General features: G+C 41.1%; 2 protein-coding genes across 4 annotated transcripts in view; one reads left to right on the forward strand and one right to left on the reverse strand.

The window, feature by feature from the left end:
• Positions 1–8,229, reverse strand: part of MITD1 (microtubule interacting and trafficking domain containing 1) — a 44,501-nt gene extending 36,272 nt beyond the window's left edge. For both annotated transcript variants that reach the window (XM_077482732.1, XM_077482730.1), the window contains exons 1-2: positions 7,974–8,229; positions 2,068–2,169 (exon numbers count right to left, since the gene is read on the reverse strand). In XM_077482732.1, the coding sequence (XP_077338858.1) occupies positions 2,068–2,169; positions 7,974–8,112 (241 nt within the window). In that variant the 5' untranslated portion in view covers positions 8,113–8,229. The remainder of the gene's footprint in view (positions 1–2,067; positions 2,170–7,973) is intronic.
• Positions 8,229–26,400, forward strand: MRPL30 (mitochondrial ribosomal protein L30). Of its 2 annotated transcripts, XM_077482733.1 has the most exons (6): positions 8,229–8,383; positions 10,879–10,965; positions 14,563–14,646; positions 18,112–18,258; positions 19,052–19,125; positions 26,221–26,400. In XM_077482733.1, the coding sequence occupies exons 2-6, from the start codon at positions 10,915–10,917 to the stop codon at positions 26,351–26,353; spliced, it is 489 nt and encodes a 162-aa protein (XP_077338859.1). In that variant the 5' UTR covers positions 8,229–8,383; positions 10,879–10,914; the 3' UTR covers positions 26,354–26,400. The 2 variants fall into 2 exon arrangements, with proteins under 2 accessions (XP_077338859.1, XP_077338860.1); XM_077482734.1 differs by lacking the exon at positions 10,879–10,965 and having other exon boundaries at positions 8,261–8,383.
• Positions 26,401–26,863: the final 463 nt, after the last annotated feature.

The raw sequence follows: 26,863 nt of genomic DNA on the forward strand, positions 1-26,863 counted from the left end.
CAGCAGCATTGTCAGTCTGGGCGGAGGGGAGTGTTAGATGTACTAGCAAATTTAAATACACTAACAAATTGGAGCAAAACTCAAGCTAATACTTTATAAGCAGTTACAGCAACATTATATATTTCCTTTTAGGCTAAAGGTTTTACATAAATTAATAAAAGCTGATTAACGTAAGCACCCAATGTTAAATGGTTTGTCTCAACTATCTAACAATACATCTGCAGGACAGCTTGTTCTGATGAAAAACAACAGACTTACTGGCAAGCTCACCAAGTAAAAAAGAAAAGAATGAAAGTCTAAAAGGAAAACTAGTACAGCCATCACATTCAAGAATTAAGTTGCAGTATATAAAAAAAAAAAAAAAAAAAGGCTTGCTTTTCAGTTTAATACCGCTTTAACCCATCATTAAGAGTGAAATTAAGATGAGGTGGTGGCACTGCAAATGAAAAATAGCATATCAGGTATGTTCTAGTTTTTCCATGGCCAAGAACTAAAACTGGTCTGTAATATATTTTGATTTTACTTTGAAGCAATTCAGTGAAAATTGCTCATCTAAAGCTTCCTATACTCATGAAGATCAGCCCATTAGTGATGTTTCTTTCTCTGAAGTGAGTAAACCAAGAAGATATTGATAAGGCCAGCCACACTTATGGCAGAAAGGCGGTCTGAATGGGTGCAAACCATTCAAATTGCATCTTACATCCCTACCGTCCAATGTGCAAGCAGTTACCTTTTATATTTAATGAGACATGGATGAGATTTCTCTGCAGCTTATCTGTACAGGTGTGAACAGTTTGAAACAAAAGACAACAATGGAGTAAAATACGAAATAGAAAAAGCGTCCTCGCAAGACTGATTCCTGAATAAGGATTGGGGAGGGTTCTGTGTTCCACCACCAGGTGTACTCTTGGTGTTCTAATGGGTAAAGTTGCAGGGTCTGAATTTCTTCAGAAGTAGTAACCCTTAGGGAGTATCTCAACAAAAATGCAATTCCTATTCAAGAGGATGCATACAATTTTACTTATATCTTTGCAGATGCAAAATTAGTGAGCCAATCACAAGGGCAGAAAATGACAATTCTGGGGGCATCCTGTTTACAAAGTGTGTACAGAATGCCATAGGATTGACATATTGCATTGAGATTTTTGAAAGTTTAAAAAAATTATAGCAGCTTCAGTGTAAAATGGAAAAAGAAAAACCGCTTGTATGGCAATTTTTTTAAGACATATAATTTTTGTTAAAATTAAGTGGAATTCCCCTTAAAAGTGTTACTAAACCCACAACAGTAAAATCAGTCTGTGTATGAAGGAAAGCATGCTTGTTCTACTCAATGTGGAACCTAAGGGGTTAATCCTCTGCATTGTGTAAAAAGGCTGTTTGATCCTGTCTTCTCTGATCCTTCCCTTCCTCCACTGACCCCAAATCATCTCCTGATACAACAGAGTCATGGGGGCAAGCTGCACATGCTCAGTTTGGTATGTATTGCTAGAGAGATTTTCTTTTTTTCTTGAGAGAGTGCATGTGATCAGCACAGGACCAAATCAGCACTGTCCAGACAGAGGGTCAGGGGTCCTGCAGCCTCATAGGATAATCAGAGCAGAATGAAAACTCCTCCTACAAGCTAGTTACCTCTACTAGACACAGCAGTAAATGAAGAGAAATCTCTCCAAAAGCAAAATCCCATCTTAGAGAGTTGTAAAAGAAATACGTTGCCACAGGTAGATTTTTTTTCCTCACTTCTTGCTTCGATGACAACTCAAAAAGTTTTGATTTCCCCTCACTTTCTGTCTCTGTGACAATGGCCACCGGGACCAAGAGGGGCACATCCCCTGGTGGGAACACAGCAATTAACAGAAGATCTAATCTACTCTACTTTAAGATCTACCAATGTTTATTATATAAACCAGACAACTAAGAAAGCACACAAACTGAAAAGGATGATGAAATGTACCTACAGACCAGATGATAGTCCAGAAAAATCTTATCAGGTAGAACCATGAAGTAACAGAATTAAAAGATCACTTTTTTATTAAACAAGAACAAATATATCAGAAGATGACATTTAACCTTCTTTCTCTTTTACCACATGATGTTTAATTTGTTCAGCTCTGTCCATGTAACTTCGCAGTTTCTGTCTATAGTGCGTTTTCTTTGGTTCATCTTTTGTACCTAAAAACAACCAAAAAAAAAAAAACTTGTTTAAGCCAATGTTTAACCACTTCAGGCCCGGAAGATTTTACCCCCTTCCTGACCAGAGCACTTTTTACAATTTGGCACTGTGTAGCTTTAACTGACAATTGCGCCGTCATGCAATGCTACATCCAAACAAAAGTTGTGTCCTTTTTTTTCCCCCCACAAAACCTCAGCCGTTTTTATTTTTTGAGCTATAAACAAAACAAAGTGACAATTTTGAAAAAAAAATATATATATATTTTCCATCACAATAAGTTTTTCTTACTAGTAATGATGGTGATCTGCGAGTTTTAGCAGTATTGTGAAAAACAGATCTGAGACTATATAAATGTTACTGGCAGGGAAGGGGTTAACACCAGGGGACAATCAAGGGGTTAATGGTGTGTTCCCTCACTGTGTTCTAACTGTGTGGGGATGGGACTAACTAGGTGAGATGACAGATTGCTGTCCCTACTTTGTAGGAACACACTATCTGTCTTCTCTCCTCTGACAGCACAGGGATTTGTGTGTTTACACACACAAATCCCCATGCTGGCTCTAGTGCACGCAATCATGTGTGGCCGGCCACGTGAATCAGGTCCCCCGCTGTGCAGCGGGCACGCACATTCTGGTGGCACTCCTGGGCAAAGCCGTATATACACACACGGGATTTCACCCAGGAGAGCCATTCTGCCACAGTATATCTGCATGAGACGGTTAAAGGGAGGCTTTATAGGATATCCAAACAAAAGAACTCGCTGCTCCAGGTGAGACAGGAAGCCTAATGATATCACAGGTGCCCGCCTCCGCATACGATCAACACTGAAGAAATGGCTGCACTCCAAGATCCATCAAAATTCTTGTTTAATAAAGAACATCCCAAGTGTTACAGACAGTACAAATGGTAGACGCGTTTCACACATTAACAGGTGCGCTTATTCATTACCAGAGGCTATATAGGACATTTCAAATAATAAAAATGTTAAAAAAAAAGAAACCCACATGCCCCTTTTGGGTGCCTATTCTGATCAGATCCATCTGCCCATAGCACTAATGGGTCCACCGGTCAGTAACTGAATGGGCATCAATGTCAACACACTCTCATCTGTTCAGTTCGCAAGGGATCTGCTCACAGATCCCCTGCTGATGGGACTTTGCTGCATGTGGAAGGGGCCTAAATGTTACCTTAAAGTGAAAGCCACATGTGAAAAGGATTAGCGAAGTGAGACAAATTGGCAGCTTAAATTATATATCAATGTTGACTTTTCCTGTTAAATCTGAGTTTGCCCCAGCCGCCATCCTACCTTCCCTGTAGAGATGAGCTTGGGTGTCCTCCCGAACTCATCTTTATCTGAACCTCCACTTGGCTTTATTTTCTAGTCCAATCAGCTATGGACTGGGTCATTCCCTGGTCTGCAGCACACTAGAAAAAGAGGTGGGATAATGACATTACCTAAATATGGGATGTGTTCATATAAGAGCACTCCCATCACCAGCATCCCACCCTTTCATTTACATGTGCTGCAAAGTGGACTCTCAGATAGAGATGTGTCTGGAAAATGCCGGAGTTCACCTTTAACTTCTAGGTCTTCTTCTTTAGTGAGGCTTGCCAACACAATACGGAACCTTAAAAGGGAAACTTTACCCATAACTTTATAAAAAATAATGTTCTTTAGTAAAGAACATGCATTCACCTGAAAAAAGGTGTTCCGTTTGTTTGCGCCCGAACCCCCCAACCCCCCACTGCCACTTTTTGCAAAGCCTGCAAACTAGCGGAATCAGCTCGCATGCGGACTTTGCTGGATACCTGGACAGTTTAGTTTCCTTATGTTAAAAAGGTCAGCAGCTACAGTATTTGTAATTTTTTGGGGGGGAGACTGAAGCTCCACTTTAATAATTATGCTACCAAAAATCAGTGTGTGCTGTAAATTGCCCCCAGGATTGCTCCCGTTTCTTCTTGCTGGAGGCTGACATTTTGTTGAAGCACAGAGCCCCTGAGCAGAAGTAAATCATAAGGGGAATGAATTTTGATTTAACAGTTTCAAAAAAGTTACATTCCTGGAATGCCGGGATTGTCAACTGTCACACTTGCTTGTATCATCAACCAAACTGTCAAACGGCTGGTGTCATAACTGATCATATGTGCAGTTGGAGAACAAACAGAAGCAGCTTCTTTGGCTGTAAAGTATAGGAGGGTTTAAGCCCCCGGTCACACCGATCTCGACATTGAAATCATGATACTTCACTTGAAGTAGCGCGATTTCAAAGTAGTGCTACTTGAAAGACATCTGTGACTTCATGCACAGACGTCTATAGTCACATCTGAGCTTGCAAAATGCAGTGCAGGAACTAAAAATTTTGACCGCTTCCAATGCGGAAAATAGGATGCAACTTGTGATTTGAAACGGTCAAGTCGCACCGGTGTGACCAGGGGCTAATTCCGCTTTAAGGCAGCCTCTATCTAAAATGGCTAAAAATAGAGAGAAAATGAGCATGTGCAGAGCAGGGCGAGACAGTCTATTTGTGGATTTTTAGCAGTATAGGAACTTATTTTTATAGTTTAACAAAGCTATACCTACAAAAGGGGCCATCGTGAAAGCAAAACTTTTTTTTACATTTTGGATAGAATAAGGGAGGGTTATAACCCCTGTCAGAGTTTATTTTTGCCATCTGTGTTCTATTGGAGACATTTCCCTTCACAACCAAAACAGGAAATCCCTCCAAAGTGAGTGAATCCCTTGTTGTCACTAGAACTAGTGTCCTCACTGGAAGGACAAATAGAGAGGGAGAATCTCCCTACTGGGGGCACAGACAGCAATAAGAACCTAATAGGTGTTCTAATCACTCCCCACTCTGTTCAATACTAAAACAAAAATACAAATAAAGTTTTAACCTGTAGTTATCCTTTTTTCAGTAGCAGGCAGGAAAGAGTCAAACTTTAGATTTTGAGTTCCATATACTGCTGGACTTAGTAACGAGTATGACTAGTACATTATTAATGCCAGCTTATACACTCCCTGGCCACTTTATTAGATACACCTTGCTAGTTCCGGGTTGGGCCCCTTTTGCCTTCAGAACTGCCTTCATTCTTCATGGCATAGATTCAACAAAGTGTTGGAAACATTCCTCAGAGATTTTGGTCCATATTGACATGATAGCATCACGCAGTTGCTCCAGATTTGCCAGGTGCACATCCATGATGTGAATTTCCCGTTCCACCACATCCCAAAAGGTGCTCTATTGGATTGAGATCTGGTGACTGTGGAGCCCACTGGAGTACAGTGACCTCATTGTGATGTTCAAGAAACCAGTTTGAGATGATTTGAGCTTTGTGACATGCTGCATTATCCTGCTGGAAGTAGCCATCAGAAGATTGGTACACTGTAGTCATAGAGGGATGACATGGTCAGGAACAATACTTAGGTAGGCAGTGGTGTTTAAAAGATAATCTATTGGGAATAAGGGGCTCAACATGTGCCAAGAAACATCATTACACCACCACCAGCTTGAACCGTTGATACAAGGCAAGATAGATCCATGCTTTCATATTTATGTCAAATTATGACCTTACCATCTGAATGTCGCAGCTGAAATCGAGACTCATCAAGCCAGGCAATGTTTTTCCAATTATCCATTGTCCAATTCTGGCGAGGCTGTGTGATTTGTAGCCTTAATTTTCTGTTCATATCTGACAAGAGTAGCACCTGGTGTGGTATTCTGCTTCTGTAGCCCATCTGCTTCAAGGTTTGATGTGTTGTGCGTTCAAAGACGGTATTTTGCATACCTTGGTTGCAACAAGTGCTTATTTGAGTTACTGTTGCCCTTCTATCATCTCGAACCAGTCTGCCCATTCTCCTCTGATATCAACGAGGCATTTTTGTCCACACAACTGCCGCACACTGGATATTTTCTCTTTTTCAGATCATTCTTTGTAAACCCTAGAGATGGTTGTGTGTGAAAATCCCAGTAGATCAGCAGTTTTTTTTTTTTAAATACTCAGACTAGCCCATCTGGCACCAACAACCATGCTGCATTCAAAGTCACTTAAAGTGGTTGTAAACTCTGTTACACCACTTTTACATACAGGTAAGCCTATAACAAGGCTTACCAGCAGGTACCGTGAATATTTCCTAAACTTGCAGTTTAGGAGATAATGAGTATCTGCGCTGCTGCCAACGTCATCAGCACATGAGCACTGAAAAAACGGGCCGTTAGCGCAGTTCCTTCAGGACTTGTGCCGTGACTGGTGGCTCCCATGCGCATTCGCGAGCGTGATGTCATCGCGGCTCCAGAAGTAACTCCGGTGGAAGATGTCCAATATGTATAAGGAGTGCTGACACCGATTCAGGATATCGTTCTAAGGTAAGTATTTCATAATGAGCTAGTATGTGATGCATACTAGCTCATTATGCCTTTGTCTTGCAGGGTTTTTTTTTTTTCCTCTGAGGTTTTACTCCTTAACCACTTGCTGCCCGCCCACCGTCAAATGACGGCTGAGTATTGCGGCTCTCGTTGTGGGTGGATGTCATATGACGGCTTCCCAGAACGATGGCGCGCAGCACGGTGATCGCGGGCGCGCCATTTTGCTAGGAAACAGTGCGACCCCGATCTGCGGCTGCATCTCTTTAACCATGTGATTGGACACAGCCGATCACATGTAAACAAGGAGATGCCAGTAATCAGCACTCCCCACCTCACACTGACAGAGTGAGAGGAGAGCCAATCAGTGGCATCTTCTCACAGGGCACAGCTAGGTATGTAGTCAGGGCACTGATCATCAGGGCACTGATCACAATTAAGGGCCCACCAGTGGCAGCAATGATTGCCCACCACTGCCAGCAGTGCCAACCATCAGTGATGCCAGACAGTGCTGCCCATCAATGTCACATATCCGTGCTCATCAGTACTGCCTCATTAGTGCCCATCAGTGAAGGAGAAAAATTACTTATTTACAAAATTTACTGACAGAAATTAAGAAAAACTTTTTTTTTTCTTCAAAATATTTTTTCCTAAAAAAAATAAAAAAAACCCAGGGGTGATTAAATAACACCAAAAGAAAGCTCTATTTGTGTGAAGAAAATGAGAACAATTTCACATAGTTACAGTGTAGCATGACTGCGCAATTGTCAAAGTGTGAGAGCGCTGAAAGCTGAAAAATGGCCTCGGCAGGGGGTGCAAGTGCCCTGTATTGAGGTGGTTAAATCCCCTTTCTTCCCCATTCGAATGCTCGGTTTGAACTTCAACAAGTCGTCTTCACCATGTCTAGATGCCTAAATGCATTGAGTAGCTACCATATAATTGGCAGATTACCAATAAGGGTGAGCTCAGGCGTGTTTGCAAGTCCGCGTGTCCGCCAGGACGCCGACACTCCGCAACGTTTCCTGATCCGCGGCTGCACAGATGTGGAAATGTCTCACTGCCTGTGATCAGCACTGCAGAGTGCCAGCTTCCTGGCGGGCACATGGTCTTGCAAACACGCCTGAGCTCATCCTTAGTCGCCAAGCAATTGAGCCGGTGTACCTAATAAAGTGGCCGGTGAGTGTATATTTTCATTATGCGCTCAGTTTATATTCTTTGGGTCTTCAAATTATGAAGTGCACCTTTCTAAGATAAATGTAAAGACTGGCACAGCTGACCTTCCTGTTCTTATATTTTCTCATATTTCTCTAGGAATGTTGGACTTACTATATATAATATACAATTATACAAAAAAATAATAACAAGGCAACACAAATCACCCCAACTACCGCCATTCACCGACCTTTCACCCCCCTGTATACAGTCCCCCCCTATAAACTGACCCTTCAGCACTTGTAGCAGCAGATCGATGCCTTCCTGGTAGCAGACCAAGCTCTCCTGGAACCTGCCGTTGTTGTCCAGCTCCACTGCTCTCCTGAGCACCACTCCTGCCGAATTCTCCATACCGGACAGCACAGACATAACGACACTTGTGATGCGGAATCTCCCCCCACACAACACTGCTACAATGAATCACTGAGCGAGCCTCAAATTGAGACGTTCAAACTTCCGCGTTCCACACACCGGAAACACCGCAGGATCACGTGTCTGTGTGTTTGTGCATGACGTCATCCCCGTGCGCGGTCTTCTATGACAGGTCCTAGGAGAGAAGACAAGGGGTTCCATGCTGTGACCTTGTGGGTGCGGAGCTCCTAAGCGGACATCGGGGTGCCGGTCCCCCCAGCTGATACAGGTAGCTCGAGTCTCTCATATTGGACTTATCCAGGGGCTCCCTGTGTGAGCCTCAATGTTCAGCATTGACACTTAACAGAAGGCATTCCCCTTAAACACTCTTTTTCATAAAACACACATTGTGGCTATACTTCAGAACTGCAATATTTAATCATTCAGAAATGAGATTAAATTCCTTACAGGTAAAAAGGTTGTCTCAAGGGCTTGGTTACAACAGGAGGTGCGTCCGAACGCCCATGATTTATTTTTGTGCGCGTGTTCCTGTGCAGCCCATTGATCTCAGTCTACACCTCTATGTATGTGAGATGTGCAAAAATAGTGACAGCACAATTTTTAAAGGAGCACCGCACCAAAATGCATGGTACAATAGTACATGTGTATTTGCTAGATATATGTGAGTGCCATCAATAATTAATGGCACCCACGTGTGTCTGCATAGGGCAGCGTGTTGATGTGTGTGTGTGTGTGTGTGTGTGTGAGAGAGAGAGAGAGAGAGAGAGAACACACACACACACACACACGCAACCTTTTGTATGGTTTTCACACACCTGTTGTGAAAAGTGTGAAGACGCTTTTTAGATTTTATCTATGTAATGCTTGCTACACACCTTACAATCTGACTGTGCAATCTTATTATGATCTATGTTAGACATGCACGATTCTGGCCAAAATGAGAATCACAATTTTTTGCTTAGAATAAAGATCACGATTCTTGCTGCGTAAAGTCATCTTTCACATTATACAAAAAAATTGTGCTAACTTTACTGTTTATTTTTTTTAATTCATAAAGTTTTTTGTTTTTGTTTTTCCCCAGAAAATTTAATTTGAAAGGCCGCTGTGCAAGTATAGTGTAACATAAAATATTGCAACAACTGTCATTTTATTCTCTAGGGTCTCTGCTAAAAAATATATATAATTTATAATGTTTGGAGGTTCTAAGTAATTTACTTGCAGAAGTGTCAGAAAAAGTTTTAGTCTTAGTTTAAGTGGTTAAACGTCCCTCATTTACAGACTGAAGTTCATTCCTTTGATCTAAAGAACAAAACTTTACAAGGTTTATAGTTAGCTCAGGCTGAGGAATGTTGTGAAACTTGGCAGACTGCCTGTTGTTTGTTGTTTTGTTTTGTTTTTCCTTTATTGACAGCAGTCGGCTTGAGCAGAGAACTCTCGACATAAAATCGGTAAAATGCTTTGTTAAGATCGTGAGGGGGGTAAAATTGCGATGTCGATTCTTACCGATTAATCGTGCAACTCTAATCGGTGTAATCCCCCATTGGATGCAAGTTGATTGGATAGTTTAGCTCCAGTTCTTATAATACATCTTAGATTTGGTAAGGCTAGGTCCACACTAAGGATGAGCTCTGGCATGTTCGCACACTCCACGTGCAGAGCCTGCCAGGAAGTCGATGCAGCACTGTGCTAATCACAGGCAGTGAGACATTGCCCGATCTCTGCAGCCACGCATCGGGGCAATGTCTCACTGCCTGTGATTAGCACAGTGCTGCGCCGACTTCCTGGCGGGCTCTGCACGTAGTGTGTGCGAACACGCCAGAGCCCATCCTTAGTCCACACCTATGCAGGTGATCCTGCGGAACCCACACAGATTCCCACAGCTACAACCGCTCGCACAGTAAAACACGGGACCTCCAGGCAGGTGCCATTAATCCTAATGGCATGCCGCCCGCACTGGAAATTGCACCCAAACTGGGAACCACACTATATATTCTCTGTTCCTGTGTAGGCTGCAATTTCCAAGGTAGTGCAAGGACTTTTTTTCCTGCGTTTCATGGGGCACAACAGCCCCTTCAAATTAATGGGCTGTCCTGCCTGAGCAAATGCAGTCCACACAAGTGTGAACCTAGCCTTAATCTAAAGCAAATCTTAAGCCATACTATGTGTAAAGTGAGAACAAACAGAAGTAAGGGAAGTATATAATTTAACTTTTTTCTTTTCAGGTATATTTTTGCAGGGCAAGCTGCTACCCTGTTTCCCCGAAAATAAGACCTAGCGTGATTGTCGGTGATTGCTGCAATATAAGACCTACCCTGTTTCCCTGAAAATAAGACCTACAAGGACTTTAACTAGGGCTTATTTGAGGGGTAGGGCTTATATTGCAGCCATCACTGACAATCACGCTAGGTCTTATTTTCGGGGGAAACGGGGTATTACTTGTAAAGCTCTGCTTACTTTCTGTAAGTCTTTTGGACTCTTTATAAAAGATTCCAACGTTTTTACAAGAAATGGTTTATTGAAAATCTGTTATTTTTTATATTAAAATGTACTGTTTTATTATATAAGGAAGTAAAATATAGATTAATTTCTAACAATTAACTTTGTTTATTTGGACTGAGTATTTAGTAACATCTGATATTTTCTGTAAAATGTCTTCATAAATGTATACTTTGTGGCTGGGGACAAGAGTACATTTCTAATACCAATGTTAGTTTTAGTGCAAAATGTTTTCTTTATTTCTATTTTCTTTTTTTTTTTTATTAGCTATTTCTTAGGACTTTAGAAGCTGAGTAAATAAGAATGGCATTGGCATTCTATAAAGCTGTGCAATCAAGAACAGTAGGATTAAAGGTATATCTGACATGGTCATCTTTTTGTTTCTGTGGTTGGTAGTTTACCTTGAACAAAGCATTTTTTTTGTAGTCACATTTCTATAAAATAAAAAAAGCACTTGTACATGTTTACATGTAAAATTTTTCATAGTCCATTGTTTTGCTTTTAGAGGACGCTGGTCACATTAAATGGGCATCCTTGACATGTCAACTCTTTGTAATTTGGAAAATCTGTGTGGCCATGCTTTGAGTGCAGTAAATCCTTACTGGGAGCTAGATTGCTTAAAAGCTACTGTTAGATCCCATACACACTATTACTAAAACTTAAGAGTTTTAATTTGTATGCAATCAGGCAGGCCCTTGCACTATGTGGTTTTGGTAAATCTGAAGACAAAAAAACTGCAGAAAATCTAATAGTGTGTATGAGGCCTTAGTTACAGCTTCTCTGCCTATACTGCCACCACACTGGAACCAGTATTAGCAAGTTTCAGTATGACTTTCAGAAGAATTTAAGTTTTTTTTATTGAATTTTCATACAAATTTACTGGTAACATTGAATTTTTATTTATATGACCAGATTGAAGAAAGAAGCGTTAAAAACAAGTCTGGCCATCAAAAACGTATACACAACAATCAGTATGATTATAGGGGGATATGAAAAGGAAATAACGAAAAAAAAAGGATGGGGGGTTGGGTTGTAGGAGATGAAGGAGAAAGGGGATAAAAGACCAGCTCTTAAATCGGAGGTTCACTCTGGGGGTAAAAAAAAAAATGGTGTCGTTCCCTCCCCCCACACGCACACAAAATGACATGCATAATGCAGCAGGGGATGAGGATTTAAAGGGGTTGTAAAAGTTTCTTTTTTAAATGACAAACATGTTCTACTTACCTCCTCTGTGCAAGGGTTTTGCACAGCGTGGCCCCAATCCTCCTCTTCTGGGGGTCCCTCAGCGTCGCTCATGGCTCCTCCTCTTCTCGAGTGCCCCCATGGAGAGCTGTTTTCATGGGGCCACTCGTGCGGGCACACTCCCGAGTCCTGCTGCGTCCATTGACACAGACAGCAGCACTCAGCCCCAGCCCCGGGCTCCCTTGTCACTGGATTTGATTGACAGCAGTGGAAACCAGTGGCTCCTGCTGCTATCAATCTATCCAGTGAGGACCCGAGACAGCAGCTGGACCTGCTGTGCTCATCCCCGTCGCTGGAACGATTGAGTTCAGGTAAGTTAAAGGGGGGCTCTGTAGGGCTGCTGCACTACAGAAGTTTTTTTACCCTAATGCATAAAATGCATTAAGATGAAAAACCTTGAATGTTTACAACCCCTTTTAAAGCATAACTTTTCTTTTTGAGTGGATTTCCGCTTTAAGCAGTGGACACTTGAGAATGGAGGGAAGGAGATTTCCCCATTAGGGGATTGGAGCCAAATGTAGCAATGCCCTGCAATCATGTTTTTAGGGCTCCTCATATAACATAGACTCAAGAAGGCCATGACATGAATTAAATACACCATATCCTTGTCCGGAAAGCGCTGGAAGATCACTGAGGAGAGGGTATGCATTATGCTCTTTGTTTTGTCTTAAGCACCACCTTATGCATTGGCAACCGACAAGTACGAGGGGTCTTCAAAAAGTTTCTGCACTTTTATATTTTCATTGGAAACAATGAGGGCAGGAGGAGTAGTAATTGGTCATGTCTTAGCGTGTCATGTGACTAGTCTGTCTCTATCCAGCAATGCCCACGAGTTCCTCGGCCATCTGGCATTCTCCTCCTGATTGGCTGAGACACAGCAATGGCGCTTCTGTCAATCAAAGTCAGTTAGCCAATCAGGAGAGGTGCCAAAACGGGGCTCTGTGTCTGAAAGGACACGGAGAACTGTAACTTGGCTCGGGTGCCCTCAAAGCAAGCTGCTTGCTGTGGGGGCACTCGACAGGAGGGAGGGGCCAGAAGCACCGAAGAGGCACCCAAGAAGAGGAGACTGTTCTGTAAAAAAAAAAAAAACGCTACACAGAGGAGGTAAGTATAACATGTTTGTTATTTTTAGAGAAGAAAAAAAAATGAGACATTACAATCACTTTAAAATAAAAAAGCAAGGCTCTTTGACATAAAACAGACAGAGTGCAGAGCACACGTAACAACTCTGAATTCTGTGAAGATTACCAAGTTTATTTGCACCTTTCAAACAGATTTAACAAATGAATGTTTTTTTTCAATGGTATTTTAACAGGCTAAAAGGGAGCAAATAAAATAAGTTATTTGTTAGTGTTTACATTTTTTTTTTTTTTTTAAATGCAGGCAAACAGACAGAAATCAAATATCCTAAATACTTATTTGCAGCATTTTTACTTTTCATAAACCTTTTTTCGTAAGAACTTGCAATGTGCCTGTGAACTTGGCAAGGCAATAGATTATCTTGGAAGAGTCCGGTCCCTTGCATAATCCATTTTCCCCGCCTTCTGCCACATCGCCTTCTTCTCTTCTGGGAGTGTCTAGTTACTTTCTGTACTGGCCCAGCTCTTTTGCCCCTCCCCTCACCTCCCAACATAACCTTTTCTTTAGCAGCTGGGCCAGGAAAATGCCAGATCCAAATGCTTGTAAGAAGTCTGTGATTGGAAACTAGCATACTCTAACTTCTGGCCTGCATACCAGTTCTGGGTCAGTCATATAATTTGCTTGTAAGCCGAATAGTTTCAATGTCACTGTCCTTAAATTGGTATTAGAAAAAACCTATAAACTAACAAAGGACTTTAAAGGTACCAATACGGTTTGTTGAAAAATGATCAAAATGTATTTTATAACAACTTGTTAAAACAAAAAAATACATACAATGAGGACATAACATAACACAAAGTCACATATGTGAAGAAATAGCTGTATACTACACAGTAAGAAATTGAAAACTTGTTGGTACCTTGTTAAAGTCTATTGTTTATGGGTTTTTTTCTGTTCAAATTTCTGGTAGGATGTGGTACCGGACAACCTTGTCCAAATATTGGAGGACCTCTTATGCCGCGTACACACGGTCGGAGAATCCGTCGGAATGCGTCTTATCAGATCATGTCGTCAGATAATCCGACTGCGTGTGGTATACATTGGACTGATTTTCGTCCGAATCTCCGTCTGACCCAATTTTCCAACATGTTGGAAATATTTCCCGACCAACTGGGCCGGTCGGACGTAATCCGATCATGTGTAGAGAATTTTGATCGGACCAAGTGCCACGCATGCTCAGATCAAATTCCTACATCAAAGCTATTGGCTACTAGCCTGAATCTAGTCCCATCGTAACGAAATGATGTCATCACGTTCTGAAAGATCGGATTTTTCGACAACTTAGTCCGACCGTGTGTATGCAACAGTTTCGGACACAATCCGTCAGACTAAATCTGACGGAAAAAATCAGACGGATTTGGTTGGCAGAATCTCCGACCGTGTGTACAGGGGCTTACGAGGCCCCCCTCCTCCTGCAAAACACGATTTTCCTCAAATTAGTATGTTGCTTAAGAGTTAGAGAATTGCAGCCTCATCTGGAGTATTTTTACATAGCAATTTTCATCTTTGTGACTGCTTTTCTTTTGATGAATAATGCTCATTATTGCTGACTATATGTTTGGTACGCAGATCTTTACAAAGCACCCTGCCATGTCACTGGTATTGCCTGGATCAATCCGCCATAAATTCACAAGGTCTCGTCTTCCTGAAGAGGTGAGAATTTACTATTATCTCTTTTGAAGTCGCATGTTTGAATGTTAATACTTCCATACAAACAGATAAACAGAATAGCAGTGGTCAAAAGTAATGTAGAAAAAAATTGTTTTCTGACTGGGATAGGGGTTCCTATCAATACAGTAATGTTTGAAGAGGCAATGTATAAAAAGTCCAACAGATAAAAGTATAAGTAATAAAACGCAGTGGTGTCAAGAATTGAGATTTGGATATGTACAAGGCTTTCCTGTTTCTCAAAAGGCCGTAGTCCTAATTGATCTATGTTGCAGTGTGTGTAGTGGCTGCCTGTATGCCTGGCATTGCAATGTGCAGGATGTGCCCCCTTACAAATCAAATGAAGAGTCTCTATAATATTTATCATAAGTGTATTTTAAATGATGGAGTCAGAACATCAACCAAAAATCCAGAAAAAACACATGATACAAATGTTATAAATTGAGTTTCAGTTCAGTGAGTAAAATAAGTATTTGATCCCCAAGCAAAACATGACCTAGTACTTGGTGGAGAATCCCTTGTTGGTAAACAGAGGTAAAACGTTTCTTGTAGTTGGTGAACAGGTTTGCACACATCTCGGGGATTTTGGTACACTCTTAGCCCTTGTACACACGGTCGGAGATTCCGACGGAATGTGTCCGAACGGAACGTTTTCTCTGATATTCCGACTGTGTGTGGTCTCCATCAGACTGTTTCCGTCGGAGTATCCGACGGACCAAGTTTTCCAACTTGGTAAAATTTTCCGACAAGATGCTCCGATCGGACATACTCCGATCATGTGTAGAGAATTCCGATCGGACAAAGTGCCACACATGCTCAGATCAAATTCCTACATCAAAGCTATTGGCTACTAGCGTGAACGTAGTCCCGTCGTAATGAAATAACGTCATCACATCGCAGTTTCGGACAAAATCCGACGGATTTGGTTGTCGGAATCTCCGACCGTGTGTACAAGGGCTAACAGATCTCCAAATCCTTAAGGTTTCTTGGCTGTCTCTTGGCAACTTGAAGTTTCAGCTCCCTCCATACATTTTCTATAGGATTAAGGTCTGGAGACTGGCTAGGCCACATGACCTTAATGTGGTTGTTAACCCACGTCTATGAAAAGCTCCCATCCCTTCTGTAATATAACAATAAGTGCCCCTGTGTCTATTATATAAAAAAAATATGCTTATCTGTACCTATAACACAGAGGCTCCTGGCGATCAGGTGACTCGCCAGCTCTCTCCTCTGCCCAGCGGAGGAGAGAGAGAGAGAAAGTCGAGGAGTCATGTGATCGCCTGGAGCCACTGTGTTATAGGTACAGATTAGCATATTTTTTTATATAACAGACACAGTGGCACTTATTGTTATATTACAGAGGGAATGGGTGCTTCTTTTTGAAAAAGGAAACCTTAAATATGGGATTTTTAAGGCAATTAATAAAAAAAAATTAAGAAATAATATTAGGATAAAAAGTAATTCAATTTATTAATAAAATATTTAAAAATGTATTCAAGCAGACAGTCATACATCCATAAAAATGACAAATGTGGCCAAATTTTTCACTACATAAATGGGAAACATCCATGAGTGAGTATCCAAAGCGTTTCGATAATTATGATGGGTGCTTTTTTTTTTGCTGGAAGACCCATCCACGACTCGTCTTCAGTGTTTTTGTTTTTAGAAAAACAGCCCCAAAGCATAATGTTTCCACCTCCATGCTTGACTGTAGGGATGGTGTTCTTGGGGTCATAGTCATAATTTTTCTTCCTCCAAACACTGAGTCGAGTTAATGCTAAAGAGCTCAATTTTAGTTTCATCTGACCACAGCAATTTCTCCAAATCCTTCTCTGAATCATTTAGATGTTCATTGGCAAACTTCAGACCGGGCCTGTACATGTGCCTTCTAGAGGAGGGGAACCTTGCAGATGCTGCAGGATTTCAATCAATGGTGGCATATTGTGTTACCAATAGCATCTTAATACCTATACTATCTACCTTGTAGAGGAAAGATCTGTATACCTACCTATTATTAGGCTGCTCCAGTCCGGTCACGTGATTGGCTTCCCTATGCCAATCAGCGGCTGCTGCAGATAAGAGGGGGAAGTGCTGACAATGGATGGGCTATAGTAAACCTATGGGTGACATCACCGATTGGGCATTACCAGCCGCTGTTTATTGCTCTTTCCTCTCCCTCGTAGCCGGCACTGGCTAATACGGGGGAGATCACATAACTGGACAGGACGGCCTGAGAATGGGTAAGTATATCAACTTCTTTTTTTTTTTTCTTCTTCTTTTTTTACACAGGTTAGTTAATATAGTGTTAGGATAGGGGAGAGAATGTTTATAAGTTCGTAATAGACTGGAATTCTACTTTTAAGCTCTTAAAGCTCAACTCCAGGATTTACTTGCCTCTCCAAGTATGGTATCTCTTATAGCTGCTTACATACTTGCACTTTTAATTCTTCTATGTTATCTGATCACTTCCTATAAACCATACTATACTAGCAGGATTTGGTTGGAAGGTGTTACTGGGTGGGATTCTGTGCAAATTGTATCTTTTTATTCCTGCTTAGTAGCAGGGTTATGAACATCATTCTGTCACCTCTGTAGTCCCTGGAACTACAGAAGGGAGTCACTGTAAAAGACAGGAAGTGGCTGTATGACGCTCACCGTCATACAGTCCCAAAGGATTATTTACATCCTTATTGTGGATATCCTGCAGATCTGTAAGGCAAATGAAAACATGTGCAAAGTTCATGAGGTATAGCATCATTTTTATTAAGCAGTTCTTTCTTAAAGTAGAACTATTGGCAAAACTTGAGAGGAAATGCCTGAAAAATAAACAAATCTTTTGGGGACACCCAGGTCCCCATTGGACGATGTCCCCTCTATTACTTTTCTGGGGACAACTTAAAATTAGTGTTTTTTTGTTTTACTTTCACTTTAAAATGAAATACAATGTAAACGGGACAAATAGAGAGGGTGAATCTCCGTATCAGGGGCACAGACAACAATAAAATCTGACAAGGGTTCTAACCCAGCTCCACTCTATCCAAAACTAAAACAAAAAAGTTACCGTTTTAATTTTACTTTAAACCTTGCTGTAAGATATGTAGCTTAAAAAAATATATACTAGTCTCTTGATAAATATATTGATCTACCAGTCCCTAGAGGTATCTATTTTTGACCTGTTAAATGGGATTACCTCTACACATCTTCCCTGGTAGAGGTGCAGATATTTCACCGGAGTCTCTGAGAGTTCCCAGAAGCAGTTTCATGGTATAAAACCTTTCCAATTCTCATATCTCGCTGTTTGAGTGTTTAACCTTTTATTAGATTATATTTTTTTAATTCATTTTTAAATGAAAACATTTTATAATGTGTATTTTATTGTGATCCTGTTTAATGGTGTGTGTGTGTTTTTATTTTTTTTGTTTTTTTTTATTCTTCTTATGATGCGCTCAGACATTTCAACCAAAGCCAGAAGACCATGAAAAATATGGGGGAGATGCTGAACAACCACACAAGTTACATGTTATCACTAGAGTACGATCATTTATTGGTAGACCATATTGGGAAAAGGATGTAGTAAGGAAGCTTGGACTTCAAAAGGTAGTGTACTTATTTTGACAGATGTGCAAAGTTTTTTTTTGTGTGTGTGTGTGTGTGTGTATATGTGTATATGTATTATTCAGGATTTATATAGCGACAACAGTTTGCGCAGCACTAGGGGAAGACAGTACAACTTCAATACAGGAGGGATCAGAGGGCCCTGCTCGTTAGAGCTTACAATCTAGTAGGAGATAGATGGACAGATTGGGGTAAGGAATTCCATAGGCTTGGAGATGCTCTGGAAAAGTCCTGGAGGCGAGCATGGGAGGAGTTGATAAGTGAGCAGGAGGTCTTGAAGAGAACGATTATTATACACGATTTATATAGTGCCAACAGTTTACGCAGTGCTTTACAGTGTATAGGGGGGACAACACCATTACAGTACAGTTCAATACAAAAGGTACAGGAGGGCCCTGCTCATAGAGCTTACATTCTAAAGGGAGGGGGTGGAGGTGGTACAAAAGGTAATAGCTGCAGAGAATGATTTGATGGGGGTGGCTCGGGCACAGTTGTTAGGTGGGTGTGGGATAGGCTTCCCTGAATAAATGAGTTTTCAGGGATTAGGTTGGTATTTTGAGACTAGGTCAGTGATGTAGCTGGGGGCAGAGTTGTGGATTGCTTTGTAGGTAGTTGTTCGTATTTTGAATTTGTTGTGTGAGTGGAAGCCAGTGGAGAGATTGACAGAGAGGAGCAGCAGAGACAGAGCAGTTTGTATGAAACCTACATTATTTAATGTACATTGTTTTAACAAGATTTATTTTAAATTATTATTTTTCTTTTTTTTTTCTTTCAGGCTCAAAAGCCAGTTATACATAAGAACATCCCAACAGTCAACGAAAAACTTAAAATGATCAAGCACTTGGTTAGGTATATTTATAGGTCTTTTTCTTAGATCTTTGCAAGTAATCTTAAAATAATGGGCACCAAGAACTTTGCAAGTAAACTTAAAATACTGGGCAACAAGATGGATGTTTATATCATGTGTACCTCCTTTATAGATTTCAGAAACATTTTTCTGTGTGCCTTTTGTATATAACATTAGCCCCAATAAGTATGGGTCATAACTTCAGGTCTTGGCTGTATACAGTGTTCACTCTTTTGTTTGACACTGCCAATTCAGTGTCTTGTAAATTTTTGGGCTATAAAAAGTAACATGTCCTTTTGGGCATTTACACGCGGGGAGGGGGGCTTCGGCAGTAAATCGCCACTAGCTTTAGCTTTTAACCCCCGCTAGCGGCCGAAAAAGGGTCAAATACACAGCTGCCAAAGCGCTTTGCAGGCACTTTGGCAACGCTGGCAATTGATTTCAATGGCAGGGGGGTTTTAGGAAATGTGTATACACCACTCCCGCAATGCCCCAAAGATGCTGATTGTAGGACTTTATTTTCTCAGTAAGTTGTGATCTCAGTAAAGAGCCTAAATGGAGGCACTTTACCATGTGATCAGCCATGTCCAATCATGGCTGATCATGATGTAAACAGGAAGAGCCATTTATCAGCTTTTTGTCACTCGCGTCTGACAGACGCAAGTAGAGGAGAGCCGATCAGCGGCTTTCCTGATGGGGGGTCTGTGCTGATTGTTTGTTTATTAGTGCAGCACCCCCGGGGATGCCCACCCAGGACCCACCAGGGATGCTGCCAGGACCATCAGGGATGGCCACCGCACAGGACCACCAGTTATGCAGCCCTAGACCACCAGGGATATGCCAATCAGTGCCCATTAAAAATTCCTGCCAGTGCCATCAGTGATGCCTATCAGTGCCACCCATAAGTACCCATCAGTGCAGCCTTTCATTGCTCATTAGTGTTGCCTATCAGTGTTCACTAGTGCCACCTATGAGTGCCCATATGTCCCGCCTATCAATACCCATCAGTGCTGCATATCAGGGCCACCCGTCAGTGCCCTTTGTCGGTGCAGCTTATCTGTGCACATCAGTGAAGGAGTAAATTTTTATAACCGAAACGCAGAAAAAAAAGTTTTTTTTTCAAAATTTTAGATTCATTTTTTTATTTATTTAGCAAAAAATTAAAACTGCAGAGGTGATCAAATACCACCAAAAGAAAGCTCAATTTGTGGGAAAAAAAGGATGCGAATTTTATTTGGGTACAGCATTGTATGCCAGTTAAAATCTTCCAAGGCTGAAGTGGTTAAAAATAAAAAGTGAAAAAAAATCACATGTACATAGGTATTTACAGCCTTTGCCATGACACTCAAAATTTAGCTCAGGTGCATTTGGTTTCCACTGATCATCCTTGAGATGTTTCTACAACTTGAATGGAGTCCACCTGTGGTAAAGTCAGTTTATTGGACATGATTTGGAAAGGCACGTACCTGCCTATATAAGGTCCCACCGTTAACAGTGCATGTCAATGCACAAACCAAGCCATGGAGTACAAGAAATTGCCTGTAGACCTCATAAACAAGATTGCATGGAGGCACAGATCTGGAGAAGGGTACACAAACATTTCTGCAGCATTGAATGTCCCAATGAGCACAATGCCTCCATCATCCATAAATTGAAGATGTTTGGAGTCACCAGGACTCTTCCTGGAGCTGGCTACCTGGCCAGGTCAGGGGAGAAGGGCCTTATTTAGGGAGAGAGGAAAACCTTACAGAAGAACAACTATCCCTGCAGCACTCCAACAATCAGGCCTGTATGGTAGAAGTGGCCACGTGGAAGCCACTCCTCAGTAAAAGGCACATGACAGCCCACCTGGAGTTTGGCAAAAGGCACCTGAAGGACTCTGACCGTGAGAAACAAAATTCTCTGGTCTGATGAAACAAAGATTGAGCTATTTAGACTGAATGGCAAGCATCATGTCTGGTGGAAACCAGGCACCGCTCATCACCTGGCCAATACCATCCCTACAGTGAAGTATGGTGCTGGCAGCATCATGCTGTGGGGATGTTTTTCAGTGGCAGGAAATGAGAGGCTAGTCATGATCAAGGGAAAGATGATTGTAGCAATGTACAGAGACCTCCTGGATGAAAACCTGGTCAAGAATGCTCTTGACCTCAGACTGGGGCAAAGGTTCATCTTCCAACAGGGACAATGACCCTAAGCACACAGCCACAATAACAAAGGAGTGGCTACAGGACAACTTTGTAAATGTCCTTGAGTGGCCCACACTTTAACCCGATTGAACATCTCTTTAGAGATCTAAAAATGACTGTGAACAGACGCTCCACATACAACCTGAAGGAGCTTGAGAGGTCCTGCAAAGAAGAATGGGAGAAACTGCCCAAAAATAGGCGTGCCAAGCTTGTAGCATCATACTCAAAAAGACTTGAGACTGTAAATGGTGCCAAAGGTTCTTCAACAAAGTATTGAGCAAGGGCTGTCAATTTTTATTTTTCATACATTTGCAAAGATTTCAAACAAACCTTGTTCACGTTGTGATTATGGGGTATTATTTGTAGAATTTTGAGGAAAATAATAAATGTAATCCATTTTGGAGTAATAATGCTGTGTAACATAACAAAATATGTAAAAAGTGAAGTGCCGTCAATACTTTCCGGATGCACTGTACATATACTAGAGATGTGTGATCCAATGAGAGATGCCTTCTGTGATTGTTTACATTCTGGCAGAAGTCTGAGGCTGTATTTCCCAGCATCTCCCTTCACCTCTAGCCTTGGAACACAACCCCATAGAAGACTAAAGTGCTGTAATGTGCAGGCGCAACCATAGGAAGAGTTTGGGTACGGGGTGTAATCAATCATATACAGTATTTTACAGTATATTTGCCAATCTAAAAAATTATAGTATTTTAACCACTTGCCGCCCACCCACCATCAAATGATGGTGCACCCGCGCCCTATTGCCAGGACACAGCGCGACCCCGATCTCTAAAGAGCCACTGACCTGGCTCTTTAACCATGTGATCGGCTGTGTCCAATCACAGTCGGTCACATGTAAACACGGAAGTGCCGGTAATCATCTCTCATCTCCTCACACTGACAGTGTGTGGCAAGGAGAGACTATCAGCGGCATCTCCTGGCAGGGGACAGCAAGGCAGGTTAATCGGGGCACTGATCATCAGTACCCTGATTACAATAAAGCTTCAGCAGTGTCAGCGATCATTGCCCATTAGTGATGCCAGTCAGTGCCGCCTATCAGTGCCCACCAGTGGCACCTATCAGTGCTTATAAGTGCGGCATATTAGTACCTCCTCATCAGTGCCACCTAATCAGTGCCCATAAGTGCCACCTCATCAGTGCAGCCTATCAGCGCACATCGGTGAAGGAGAAAAATTACTTATTTACAAAATTTACTGACTGAAACTAACTTTTTTTTATTTTTTTTTATTTTTTTTTATAAAAAAAAACAGTAGTGATAAAATAACACCAAAAGAAAGCTCTATTTGTGTGAAGAAAATAATAAAAATGTATTATCAAAGGTTTACTCTCAGGTAGAGAACTCTCAATCACCAATGTCTACGCACCAAATGATGCACAAACCACATTTTTTTTACCACAATTTTTTCACACCTTACAACATTATCATTCACCTCATATAATACTAGGTGGGGACTTCAACTCAGTATTACAACCCAATTTAGACCGTGGTAAACAAAACCAATCCACAAAAACATTTAACATCAAATACAACCTCTAGATATATTAATGAATTGCAACTCCTTTATTCATGAAGAGCATAAGAATACACTTTTTATTCACATCCCCATAATTCTCATTCCCACCTGGATTACATCTTTTGCACCCATTATCCTGGCCAGCACATGCGAAGCTTCAATACACACATGCACATGGTCAGATTATCATATCACTACATTTGACACCCAATTCATAGGACTTTCTTGAACTCCATACTCTTGGAGACTTAATGAAGCTTTACTCACTGACCTTAAACATCAACATGAGATAGCTTCTGCAATCAAAGATTGTTTCGCAACAAATGCCACACCAGACATCCCCTACTACCTTTTGGCTGACACATACGGCGGCCTTACGTGGCCGCCTTATCAAACTAGCCTCTCAAAATAACAGAGGGAGATGGGACAAGATATTCTCCCTAACGAAAGAATTTCATAAATTCTATAAGGAACACTCTAATGCCGCGTACACACAACCGGACTTTCCGGCGGAAAAGGTCCGACTGTCTTCCCGACGGAGTTCTGACCGAACACACTTGCCCACACACGAACGGGCCAAAGTCCGTTCATTTTGAACGTGATGATGTATGACGGGACTAGAAAATGAATTTCAGTAGCCAATAGCTGCCCTTGCGTCGTATTTGATTCCGTCGGACAGATTTGAAACATTCTATTTCTAGGTCCATTGGAATTTTTGAAGAAAAAAGTCAGATGAAGCCCACAAATGATCGTAATATCTGCTGGAATGATTCCGTCTGACCTTTTCTGCCAGAAAGTCTGGTCGTGTACGTGGCATTACACACATTACCCTGGAATCTACACCTTATTCTCCCAAAAACGCACTGAGTTAGACTCTTTACTCACCTTCAAGGCCAAAAAAGCACTCCACTGGTCAAAAGCAATTTTTTTTTCTTCTAACACATACTCGGCAATGTTCGCCCGTATATTAAATCAAACAATTAAACCAACTCACGTCTATAAACTTAAGAATAATACCAACCAATTGATCACTCATCCGCAAGAAATACTCTCCATATTCATCAAATTTTATTCAGACCTTCTTTCTAAACCAACTTCTACAATACCACCCATTAAGCTAGAATGGCTAAACAAAATGCCTATACCCTCACTGACCACTACTCAGATGGACATATTAAATGCTTCTTGCACTGAGGACAAAATTATTTTAATTATCAAATCCCTTAAAAGAAATTCAGCTCCTGGCCCAGACAGATTTTCCTCCTTTTATTATAAACAATTCCCACAACTTCTTACCCCAACATTAACAAAACTATACACTGGCATCCTGAAAGGAAAATTATTCCCTAAGGAGATGTTGTTGGCCAACATGTCCTTAATTCCTAAACCAAAGACCATGCACTACCCCAAAACTATAGACCAATATTGGTAATTAATAATGACCTCAAAATTTTCTCTAGATTATTAGCCAACAGATTAGCAATGATAATCCCCTCTCTGATATCCCCTTACCAATCTGAATTTATACCAGGCAGACAGATCACAGACAACATTAGTTTAATAACAAACATAATCCAAGACACAAACATCAAATCTCAAACGTTTTTTTTATTGAGTCTTGATATCATAAAGCTTTTGATTGTGTAACATGGAGATACCTTGATTTAACTTTGCAAAAATATGGCTTTAAAGGGGAATTTATTAAAGCATTTCATGCTCTCTATCACAACCCCTCCACTAGAATAAAACTACCAGATTGTAACTCTTGTAACTTTTCAAAGTGGGAAGAGGGACCTGACAAGGATGCCCCCTTTCACCTATTATTCGCCCTAGTAATTGAGCCTTTAGCAGCGGCAATTTTACAACACCCAACCTAACATAGCTAACCAAACCTATTGAAAACAATTTCTCTACGCTATCAGGTTGTCAATTACCATATTTATCGGTGTATAACACGCACTTTTTCCCCCTTAAAATCAGGGGAAAATCACGGGTGCGTGTTATACGCCAATCCTCTGTGATTTTCGTGCGATTTTTGAGCCCTGGGCGGCTTTCAGCCGCCTTCGGCCCTTATCAGCGGCCCGAAAGCCACCGAGAACGGCCGAAGGTGGCCGAAAACCGCAAGAAGGGCCAAAGGCGGCCAAGAACTACCAGGTGCTGCCGAGATACACAGGACATCTCGGCGGCGCCATTTTTAAAATCTGAAATGAACACTGACAAGGGGATAATGACGGACAGGCTGCAATGACGGACAGGCTGCATGACAAGGCTGCAATGATGGACAGGCTGCATGACAAGGCTGCAAATGACACTGATAAGGCTACATTGATGGGCATTTAAATGTAAGTTTTTTTTTTTTTTTCCTTAAATTTCCCTCCTAAACTTGGGGTGCGTGTTATGCGCCGGCCTGTGTTATACGCCGATAAATATGGTAAATGTCTCAAAATCCATTGGCATGCCAATAAATATTCCACCATCTCAATTAGACACCATTCGCACTTCATTCACCTTTACATGGTCTAAATACACTCTACCCTATCTAGGTATCCACCTCACTCCAGACAACAATAACTTATCCTCTAAAAATTATGCACCCATGCTGCAAAAATTGAGCTTGACCTTAAAAATATGGAAATAATTCAATATATAATTTTTAGGTAAAATAACAGCCATCAAAATGTCTATTCTACTAAAGTTATTATACTTATATAGGGCCTTTCCAATAAGATTAATTAAGCTGATGATTACCAAATTTCAAACAGATGTTAATAAATTTATATGGTCAGATTCCCACCCTCGTATAGCTAAATCAGTACTATACAAATCCCCAAAACATGGCGGTTTGGGACTCCCAGACTTCTGGTCATATTATTTAGCTGCACGATGGTTCCAGATATCCCAATGGCACATACACAATCCCAAAATCCCATGGGTTATATTTGAAAAGGACTCGGTACTACCTTATTCTATATCCGGGGTATTATAGGATAATTTCCCAATCACACCTTAGAAAAGCTTAATCAGTTAGTAGCTCACTCATATCCGTTGTGGAAACTATATAACAAAAAATTCAAAATTACTTCTACCGCCTTTCCCCACGCATCTTTTATAGGAGACCCAAAAGAGTTAGCACACCATCAAGATATAGATGAATTTTCATGATGGATCAATAATAACCTAACCACCCTCAAAGGATTAATTGAAGACGCCACAAATTAGCCACTGCTGGCTAATTTGATGCCTTGTTGATTCAGTGGCCTTCATACTTGCTTATTTACTGACCTTCGGATGCACATACAAATTTGGAGTCTTTTAATAATATGGGTTGACCAACTGAGATGTTTTCTTTTCTTTTTTTTACCCCCAGAGTTAAGCCATTGAAACTGCCATATGGCCTTCCAACAGAAGAGGAAATGGCTGGTGCTTATCTGAACACTAAGGATGAGCTGATCATTTGTAAAAAGCTACAGCCAGTGGAAACCAAATCTGTGGAATCATAGTGCCTGTTCTATCTGTGTAATTTGTTAAATAAATCTTTTGTATGGAACTTGTGCTCCTTGTCAATTACATATTTGCAGCTACATTTTGTATGATAAATATTCTGTCTTGAAAGTGTTCATGAAACGTTTATCTGCTTCTTTCTCTGGAAGGAAGCATTTTGAGATCTGTCAATTCAAGCTAAACTTCAAGCAGAAAAGAAAACGCACACACTTGAATTCATTTAAACACCATCGGATGCATTTTTTTTTTTTAATGCAGCTAAGCTAAAACGCCCGCATTTGACTTGATATCAGCCACTTTAATCCCTGTACAATAAAACTTGATACTAGGTAACTGCTGAAGTATATGTGGTCAGACATGTACAGATTAAAAAGATGAGTTCCTCGGCCTACTGCTGCTACTTCTATGTCCAGTCATAAGTTGGGGGCAGGGAGCTGACCTAGCTAAACTGCTTAATTGGGCAGAGAAAATTCAGACCCCTAATCTGATTGTGCTGTGTGGTCAAGCTT

Source organism: Lithobates pipiens, unplaced genomic scaffold, assembly GCF_037356315.1.
Source record: "Lithobates pipiens isolate NorthernLeopardFrog02 unplaced genomic scaffold, aLitPip1_a1.2 Scaffold_16, whole genome shotgun sequence".
Lineage (NCBI taxonomy): Eukaryota > Metazoa > Chordata > Amphibia > Anura > Ranidae > Lithobates > Lithobates pipiens.